At 33.8% G+C, this 10,922-nt stretch overlaps 1 protein-coding gene across 3 annotated transcripts in view; it reads right to left on the reverse strand.

Annotated features, from left to right (window-relative positions):
* Positions 1-968: 968 nt before the first annotated feature.
* LOC136850181 (uncharacterized) overlaps positions 969-10,922 on the reverse strand; it is an 11,457-nt gene continuing 1,503 nt past the window's right edge. Inside the window, exons 2-5 of one of the 3 annotated variants that reach the window (XR_010856574.1) lie at positions 8,797-9,563; positions 8,269-8,355; positions 7,324-7,403; positions 969-2,417 (exon numbers count right to left, since the gene is read on the reverse strand). Coding sequence is in view for 1 of the 3 variants with exons in the window: in XM_067123814.1 (XP_066979915.1) it covers positions 1,384-2,417; positions 8,797-9,553 (1,791 nt within the window). In the remaining 2 variants the exon portion in view is untranslated. The remainder of the gene's footprint in view (positions 2,418-7,323; positions 7,404-8,268; positions 8,356-8,796; positions 9,564-10,922) is intronic. The other 2 variants (XR_010856573.1, XM_067123814.1) reach the window with 2 other exon arrangements.

The raw sequence follows: 10,922 nt of genomic DNA on the forward strand, positions 1-10,922 counted from the left end.
ACCACTAATTCAATTAAATTTTATGGTGCCTTTGCTTTTTTTATTGCCCATTTAATCACTTGTCTTAGTACTCTATCAAATCCATTCTCAAGGTTCATGAATGTAGCATAACTTTCTCGTTTGAATATGAGAATGACTAACTTGATTTTGATTGAAATCATGCAGTTTTCTGGAGGCTTAGGAATGTTGTACAGTATAGGATGATATTGATCAACTACTGGAATGTTAACAAAATGAACAATGATGATACCAGATGGTTAGGGTTACATTGGTACATTGAAGGTTAACAGCACCAAAGAGGAGAAACATTTGAGAGAAAAGGTTTCACTCTTGAAAATAGCTATTAGTTTTCTGACATTTTGTTAGTAACAAGGGGAAAAAATTTATTGGTGTGCCTGAACATTTCATGAATTTTGTCGCCAGTTTAAATGCACCTTTGAAGAGGAAAAGGCAATCTGTGATGCAGTGCATGGTCACCGTGTTTACAAGGGGATTCTTCCTTGTAGACCCACCACCACTAATGCATTTATAATGATGCATAAGACCCTTAGCACTCAACTTAGTTACTCCTTTCAATGTTCTTTATGGCTCTCAGTCTATCAGAGTGAAATCTCCACCTGGATCCTCACCATTAGGGGCTTATTCTTAATGCATAGCATCACCTAATGTGCTTTGAGGTTTACAGTATTTCTTTATTTACCATCAATGATATGTCAAAAATTTATTGCCGTGCGTCACCACTCTCATCATTTTCCCATTGCATTATGCTGGTACACATAAGAAAAGTTAGTATTTTTACTAGTATGACAAGACACATTACAGTACTTTAACAGTGTATTCAAAAGTGAACCTAAAATTATACAACAAAATGCATCAAGTAAGCTTTTGCATCAATTCAAATGACAGGTTACTACTGGACTTATAAACTCTGCTGTTTGTATCTTCAAGGTTTAGCAAAGAAAAAAACATGGCCAAAAAAATTTTACTGCCAAACTGGACCTGAATGCATTTGTAAGTGGAGCTAAATTTATACAATAAAATGCATCAAGTAAACTTTTGTATCAATTTAAATGACAGGTTACAACTAGGCTTATACATTTGAAGAAAACATTAAACTCTGCTGTCTGTATCTTTAAGGTTTAGCAAAGAAAAAAATTTGGCCAAAAATATTTTTACTGCAACATTGGACCTTAAACATTTGTCATACATCCAGTGCATCCTTGTAATCACAATACAAAAATAAATAACAGATTTTGCTCCAGAAAAACGCATTTTCCGAATAAGTACCTGCATTTTAGTATCTTAAATAAGTGCATATTCTGGAAATGATGTAGAAAAATAGAAAAATTAGTGACTAGATATATGGCATTCCAGTGCAGTAAATTAACCTATATTGTCTGAGAAATGAGGAGTCATAACTGAATGCAACTCTGTACTTCTCACAGTAACATCTGGCAGACTTCTAATACTGCTTTCTAAGTGGAGAGATTTTTGTACTCTGTGGGTGTCTAATGAACTACTTAAACCTGATAACAAAGTCGCTGCTTGTGAAGTCAACAATGGGAAAGCACTTTTTGGTATCTTTTCTTTTGTCCAAGTATGTGTATAATAAATGGTGTGATCGATTGTCACCTCATAACTATATATGTAAGGAATTTGTGTGCTTTGCACAGAATACTTTGTACTGGGCTCTGGAAAAATATCTGGTGGTAATGTTGGAAGTATAGACAACACACTATTATTAATCACATGTACATTATCAGTGAAGCTACCCTCAATATTCATTTTATATTGGTCACATAATTCATGTCTTTTTTTAACACTATCTTGTGTTCTTGTTTGAGGTTCAGGGAAATCCAGGTTAGTAAATGTTGGCATTATTGCATGAGTTTTCTCTAGGCTTCTTTGGTATGACTGAGTCTCACATAACCTACAGTTTACATTGTATTTTGATCTTACATTTGTTACTAGAAGCGGATTTGATCTAATATGAGAAGTTTTAAATTCAATTATATTTTTATCTATTACTGAACTAGCATTGATGACTTTCTTGTCATTTGTAACATGAATCTTGTCATTTGTAACATGATTGACAACTTTACGACATTTCTCAACATTATCATGTCCACCAGGTGCATCATAACTCAAGTGCAAGAAATCCATAACATTTACAGGTTGTCTGGTAAACATGTTGCTTGTTTCATTTTGCTGAAAGTGTTGAACACTCTGCACATCTCTTATGCTGTCAAAGTCTGGACTGGAACCAGGTATGTGACAACACAAATATTTGGATGTTGTAACTTTATTTTCTTTCCAGCAACCATTTTCACTGTAGATCCTTGTTTTTCTTCCTTTCATGTACGAAGAAAACAATGGGAAGAATGGTCTTAATAATGGAGAACTGTCATAATGCGAACCTGAAAAGAGAAACTGTATTAAAAAACAATGCTTTACAACCCCAGAACGTAGATAACAGTAGAAAAAATTCAGTTTGTGAACACTAAAAAAATAATTTACCAGAAATGCATTGTAGTAAATAACACCAATATTATATTTCTCAATAGTCTTACATGAGTACTAAATCTAATAACAATAGTTTTCCATTTTTAACCCATACATTGTCTACGCTGTACATTTTCAATATACATGAGCACAATGAACTGATGAATCAAACCTCAGACAATGGAAAATTTTCTTAACTTTACAATTTTATTACAGTTCAGTATACTGTATACTGTCATACAAATCTGACTTTAATAACCTGGCCATTGTTTTAGTATAAAAATAAAACGACATTAATTTACCCCCATTAATTATTATAAACATTTTATGGTGTAGAGAGAATAAATAAATGATTTATGTTAACATTTTTTTAACAAAATATGGGACAACAAGATGGTTAAATGTTAAGATTATTTACACTTAAAATACCAAACACCAATACTGTACAACAAAATTATTGCAGCTTGGAGCATTAAATCTTGGATTTCAGGTACAAGAAATCTTTGCACATATGCTTTGAAAGACACATACTGTATGAGAATTTTACTGATTGGTATGCAGTAATCTAGAAATCAAGCTACATTTAAGTACACATTGTGAAGAAATAAGTCCTGAGCATTCATCTTTAGCCAGTTTTACTGGAACTTTTAAACTTTTATAGAGTACAATACTGTAATCAAAACAAATGGAATAGCTGAAGTTAAAAAACTAGTTTTGACATTGGTTAGCTTTATATTAAAAATAATTGCACCAAGATCATGTATCAAAAGCTCTTTTCCTTAAATAATTGTACCATAAATCTGTAAAGCATACAGTACTCATAAGCACAATTGGATCGTAGAATGGTGAACAGTCTCTGCTGCCAGAAACAACATAATTTTCTCTTTTTTTTTTTATACTAGTCTTTTGAGTAAAATGACAGTACAGTAATGAGTGAAATGACTGTTTATCAGAATATGAGTGACGATGATAGATTATCAGAATAAAATTATGTTCTACCTTATCAATATTCTGCTTGTCTTGTATTATCTCTCTCTCCTTCTCAAGCACAAACATGTGCTTAACACAGGTACAGTGTATATTCTACCATACAAGCAAATAAGCTATAACATTAACACTGTTGCTCACTTAGCAGCAGTGGTATTGAAAGTTTAAGTAATCCACAGACATTGATCATATTCTCACATAAAAAGAAACTCCTTATAATCATATTCTCACACAAAAAGAAACTCCTTATAAGAAGTCGTGGTTAATAGTAAGTGAAATGCAAGACTACTGCAAAACATCATTTACTCCATAAGTATCGATAACCAGAGCATCCACACAATGGCCAATAGCAGAATGCCTCATGCATATATGAGATCCATTGAATTTAGACAAAACTAAAACTGGGAAATTAGTGTATATCTTTTTCTGGAAAGGTTACCAAGATGATAATAGGTTCACAGGGTTGGTTTTATTGTCTGAGCCATACAAGAGTCACCTGAAGACATAAAGGAAAGACTGATGAAGTGGATGTGGTACAGTCCTCTTACTAAGGGCTGGTGTGCCACACTCATCAGAGCCCTATACCCATGCAAACAGTGCAAAAGACTTCATCTGATCAGAAAAATACACCTGATGATAAACAAATATTGGAAATACTGGCATTGTGGAATGATGATTTTGACAATAATAAATTAAAACAGATTATAACATCTACTGGATGGTGGTGTTCATTCCAAAAAAGAACACCACATTTAAACAATATTATCTGGTCTTTCAACTGGTCTGCCCCATGGGTATTTAAAGAATATCCCTAATGATCCAATCTATGAATGCAGAATAAGAGAATCACTCAAACATATCTTTGGTGACTGTCCAACTTTCCGCCAACAATGTCGATCAAATATTGGAAACAAATCTTTGAAAAAAATTTTGTGAGAATCCTTATCATCCAATTCTTAAAACTTTAAAAAGTTGCAATACAGTATACTAACTTCTAATAAAATTATTAAAAGCATACCCTTTGGGCAGCTCCATGACATTCAAGTATGGTCTTGTTAAATTACTTGTTCATGGTAATATTTATATACAATAAAGCTGAAGAAAAACCACCTCTACCTTGGTGTAATGAGACATCACAGCGTGAAGAAAATTATCTTAGGCTACACACGCTTAGAACATAGAATACATCCATTATTACTAATACTTTACCACTTTGCAACTCTAATGTACAGTAATCACATGGCCTCATACACACACCCAAGATCTAATTGATTACACTAGTGTAACTGAGAGGTACTGAATGCTCAACAAATCATAAACTAACCCTTGGCAAACTGCATCTTATATTCATATATACTGAAGGCTAGCATCTGAGACTGAATCGCAATGCATTCGATAGTATTAACATAAGACATCTACGAGAGTGCTATCACAGAGGAGCTGACTTAGTACTTACCATCTGACCCAAATAACTATTGACAAAATATTCAGGCTGCTGTAAAAATTACAGGAGAAAAACCCCTTGGCTACTCCACCCATCACCACAGTTACTGGTTTTGAGGAAAACATGGAGAACTTCCATTAAAGTCTTATATGAAACATATTCTACATGAGAAACGTAAAAATCCCAAGTTTCAAACTGCTCAAAATGATATTTTAAGATTACCAAACGGAAAGGCATATGCCTCCATGATGTGGAGAACCAATGGTGAATTGGACATTTTTGTAATTAGTATCCATAGCTCAACCGAGCACAAAATAGCTCCTCTGGGAACACCAGAATAAAAAGGAGCAAACATCACATGAAAAAAGTCAAGATATGCAATATCCAATGGAAAGATATTGAGACTACAGTATTGCTTTTGATAGATCACAATGAAAATTAGTTTGTAAGTCAGAAGCTGATCATCTTCAAGTGGTCTGAATTTAGCCGAAAGCAATGGCAACACAGTCGGAGCAGTTCCAGTTAAGCTCAATTTGACATCTACTCTGTGGTAAATTGTATGGATCCTGGATTAGTTTACACTGTTGCTATTAGCATCAGCATCAACAAAAATGGCTTCATTTGTCACTACAGTACTTGTAAAGCATTAGCCACCCTCTGCAAAGAGGGTTCTGCTAAGAAAAAACTTACGACATTCAAATTTGCACACAAGCAATAAAGATATATCCTCTTTGGTAATCTGGATAATAACTAAAATATTTAATAAAATATAGGATACAGGTATACAGTATCTCAAAACAGGGCAAATATATATTCTCTTAATTAAGTACTTCCTACAGTTACTGGTAAGTCTTTGTATATGCTCCAGAGCCTTAATAAGACAAATTCAGAATACTAAGGATAAAGCATAACTTCTCACTCCACAATAATAAATGTTAATTTAGATAAGTGAAATAACTAGTAATGGCTGATACCAAACTTCAGTCTTACATACATCTGATCCATCAAGGATGTTGAACCGTATATAATACTGTTACCATTGTTCCAGTCGACTGAATTATATTGGGCCAATTTTTATACCTGGTATACATATGGATAAACATGATACAGAATGTAAATATAGAGCATAATAAAGTGGTTCAGTTGACTTCTTTGCCAAATAACAATAAAAACATAATCTCAAATAAAAACCTGTAATTTATCAAGTATTATAACATCATATTTTAGGATGATTTAAGTTGAATAAGTCAATTATGTTGAATAAAATTACAAAAGTAAACCAATATTCTACTTACAAATCTGGGAAACTGCCATCTACAGAGACAAACAAAACATAACATGCACTACAACCATCTGCATTCTAAAAAAGCAAAACAGCTGTACCTTTTTGTTAAGGTAATCCAGCTGGGATAAGCATAATGTTAAAAGGGTAGATGAGAGCCTAAATGTTCACAAAGTGAACAAACCTATCATAGGTAGTCTAAGTGAAGAGAAAATTATTTACTTCAGGAAATTACTTCACAGTTCTTAATATTTCTGCTGAGGTGAAAATAAGACGCTCTTGCCAGTCATCATGTGCTGGTCTAATGACTAAACTTTCCCAGTAGATAACTCTTTCTTGCAAACATAAACTTTACTGGACCTCTTCCAACCCTGTCTATATGTACTGTACTGTATTTACTGCTCTTGCTAGCCAAAAGATACAAAATCAAGGGGGTCTGCACTTAAAATTACTTACTTGAAAACCCTTGGTTTTATGTTGAAAGGTAACTTAGATCTACATAAGGCAAAGGTTTGATAACAATTGTTCTCAGGTGCATACAAATATAAAGCTGTTTCCATCAACATGGTATTGGTAATTTCAAATAATTTCTGGAAATCTATTCACTTGTAAAAATCCCAATAAGGACATAAAGAAAATCATCTTTGTAAATTTACCATAGCATTAGCACAGTACATAATAGCTTTACTTGATTCCTCATAAAACAAAGGGATTTTTGTTACTTTCTGTATGTCACATTCATCTTAATTCAGTGAGAGCCACACGTATGTTATGGGAAAGGCTAACCCATATGTCTTACAGTAAGTTCATTTTCCAATAAATGAAGTAGATTTATCTTTTAAGGCCAAGGACTATAAAAAAAAATGTATGGGATCAAAATAAAAAAAAAAGACAAACAGCTTGGCATAAAAAATAAGGCTAGAGGGGCAACTGTTTTTAGCATGATGAAGTTCACTAACTTTAGCATTAACTGAAAAGACTTTATTAGCAGAGTGTGCATACCAGTTATAAAGTCTCTGTCTCGTAGCTCAAAAGCTATAGCCAACATTAAAGATGTCTAGAGACAGACAGAAAATAATCTCCCTTCATATCTGACATTATGGTCTACCTTTGTGAACTCTTCGTTGGGCGAGTCGGTAGAGCTGTGGCCTAGCACTCGGTAGGCCCTGCGTTCGAGTCTCCGGCCAGCTGGTGAAGAGTTAGAGGAATTTATTTCTGGTAATAGAAATTCATTTCTCGCTATAATGTGGTTCAGATTCCACAATAAGCTGTAGGTCCCATTGCTAAGTAACCAGTTGGTTCTTAGCCACGTAAAATAAGTCTAATCCTTCGGGCCAGCCCTAGGAGAGCTGTTAATCAGCTCAGTGGTCTGGTAAAACTAAGGTATACTTATTTTGGTCTACCTTTGTAACAAATTTGATGAAAATCCCTTCAAACATTTAGGAAAACCATGTAAGAGAAGATGTGAACACAAGATAGGTGGACACAGACACATACACAAACACTGGCAGACAAACACAGGGAAAAACTTCATTGATGGAGTATGAATGTCAAATGTGAAGTCTTATTTTGTATAGATCAAAAGTTATGGACAAGGTAAAGCTGTGTATAGACACACATGCAAACAAAAAGATAATCTCCAGTCTCCCTTCATGAACATCTATGTCATGATAGTCTACTTTTGTAAAAAGGTTGACAGAATTCCTTCAGATTCCTTCACCCATGTAGATGGGAGGTGATGTGATGACAAGGTTAGCAATTACCAAGATAACTCTTTTGCTACTATCGTCGGATTCAAAATGCAAGTGCAAATCCACTTCTCACTGGGGTATAATGAATTTGGACCTTACATGCACATAATATCCATTGGAAAAACAAAACTCACAATACTATAATATCACCAAGAAGAATAAATTGGTACATTTTAGGTATCTTAAGCATGAAAATGACCTCAGCAAGAAAATTTTTAGAATACAACAAGTATTTTCATGAGTAGCACTAAAACACTGTTCATATAGTTACACTTATTTTGACAGTAAAGTTATCTAATTACCTTCCTTGGAAACCCTGTTAACTGAAGTACAGTAATGAACCTGCCTTGTATTCACTTCTACGAAGCATTTATGCTCTCAATCTGGAACTACAAATCAATAATTGAACAACAGTAAATGGCCACTTCAACAATGTAAATTAATACACAAAAATACATAAGCTAGCAACACATATATAAACAAGCAATAAAGGCCAATCAAACAAAATCAAAACAAACTTGATATGAATGGAGATGAAATACTCTGAGTTTCACTGGTAGATAGCACATGGATTTATATTACATGGCTGATTTTGACACTCAAAAACTGTTACATTTTTAAACGTCAGATTAGAGCCTTAATATTCTCCAGGGGGTGTGCATGAAACTTCTATATCTTGTGTTACAGAAAAAATAGGTAGTGCTTCTACACAAAAGTTAACATTTAAAATAAAGGTGAAAGAGCAAAACGGGCACAACTGTGGAGTTTGTAAAATAATGCTGTTAACCATGCATAACAGTAATCTAGTACATTGTGGTAATATCACATACCTGTGCAATCATTGGTAAATTCACAAGGATTATATTTTGTTTGTGGGAAAACTGTCTGTGGGTAAAGAGTATAAGTAAAACTTGGTGATAAATTTGAGTTCTTGAGATATTTTGTATGACTAACACTGGAAAATGCAGTACGAGTATAATAGTGATATTTTTCCTCAACCTTAGGTTCTAATGTCTGAGTTGCAAGAGTAATGTCACATATAGCAGGAACTGAAGCATTAATGGGTATTGCTAATGATGAAGATGTAGAAAATTCTGTTGATTCATGAGCAAGGTCGGTCTCTGTTTTGTGGCAAGTTGGCTTTTGAGCAAACATATACTGGGATACAACTGTGGAATTTTGTTTGGAAGGCATTAACTTTATATAAGTAGTGTGGGAGAATCCCAAGTTGGAAATTGTCAGGGGAGATGTGAAATCTGATATCTTTAAAGGTGATGCAGCTAAAAAAGCCTTAGTTTTGGGAGGAATATTTAAGTTGCAACTATGTAATGAGACTACTGGAGAACAGCACTGAGTTAGGAATAATAGAAAATGGTGTGTAACAGTAAAGATATTTTCATTAGAATGTAAGTTGAAATTGAAGGTATGCAAGAAAAAGAAGAGGCTAACAGCAGTCAGTGTATGTAGCAAAGAAATGTGAACTTCGGAGATCTTGAAAAATGTTGTAGAATTTCCGCTGACAATGGTGTTTTGCCATCCATCTTGTTGCATCATCCCAATTTGAATGTAAAAAATACTCAAGTCCATACATCAGTTCCTGAAATTCACATCCACAAGTCAATAATAGTTCATAAATTTATTCTGTTTATAAAATAACTTTACAGGAAGAAATTCGATGGATACAAATTTTTAATCTTTTACTAATGCTAATTACAATATACTGTACTACTAAAGTATATGGGCTTATATTGAAGAATACCAGCAAATACTAAATTGGTGCAGAATACTAGCACGTACTAAACTGGGTTTTGCCAACTCTCTTACATATGGCAGAATTCATCAGAAATAAAGATAATATTGTCATGTATTTCAAATCAAATCCTGAACTGAACAATATATGAGTGGTAAAATTCTTAGCATAATACAATACAGTATTTCTTAATACTGTACAGGTTTCCTACTGATGATGTGCAGTTTATAAATTATCACTAGATTCCTTGGTACAGTATTATGAACTGCTTTAACACATCCTACAACATCAGGCTCATTGTGTGGAATTTAAAACATGATAGATTTATTACTAAAAGGTACCAAATTTGTACTGTGAAATACATTACTGTGCTGTCTTCATGATACTGCATTGACAAATTTGATATTCATTTCCCATTCATGTTTAGTTAACATATTACAAACACCCAGTGTCTAAAAATGATGTAAGACTCCAACAAAAACCATAGCTTTATGGTCACATTACACTGAGGGTTGAGGAGTCAGGGGGGAACAAAGCCCTTGCCTGGTCCAGTAAATGTAGGGCCCAGCATCCTAGGTTAGGTTAGGAGGACTAGGTTATTGTGTGTCTCAGTGTCTCACTCATTTTTGTTATCCCATACCTCATCCTGAAACCATATCACTGGATATTTACTTGTAATGCATTAACCGAGCATTTGCAACAGAAACGAATATCACATGGTCATTCATATAAAAATGGCAATACAATGATACTTCCAATATTAAATCAAATGTTTACTAATAAAAACATGAAGGCTTGAATATCTTTGAACATCACTCTTGTTGCTTTCAAGTTGTTCCTTAAGCTCTTGGACATTGTTTGGGAGGTGATGGCCACTTGTAGCACATGTATCATTCATGAAGTCTTGCATAAGCTTTTTTGCTATTCTCTTATGTAATAATTACCCAACCTTTTCAGCCAATTAAACCTTATGCATAAGTACACTTATGTTTAAGACTTTGGCTGTTTTTCATGAAGGCCTATTCAAATTCAATTCAGCAATGATTCCCCTGTGTGTGTGTGCAGATGGAGCTCACAAGAAGTGATATCTTTTATATTCAAAATGAATAATTAAAACAATTATTTTAATTTATCCATCAGGAAGTAACCCTTTCACTGATGAATGCCTCTCCTCCACAAAATCAACCCACTGAAGGAATCAATAAC

The sequence above is a fragment of the Macrobrachium rosenbergii genome, chromosome 21 (assembly GCF_040412425.1).
Source record: "Macrobrachium rosenbergii isolate ZJJX-2024 chromosome 21, ASM4041242v1, whole genome shotgun sequence".
In the NCBI taxonomy this organism is placed as follows: domain Eukaryota; kingdom Metazoa; phylum Arthropoda; class Malacostraca; order Decapoda; family Palaemonidae; genus Macrobrachium; species Macrobrachium rosenbergii.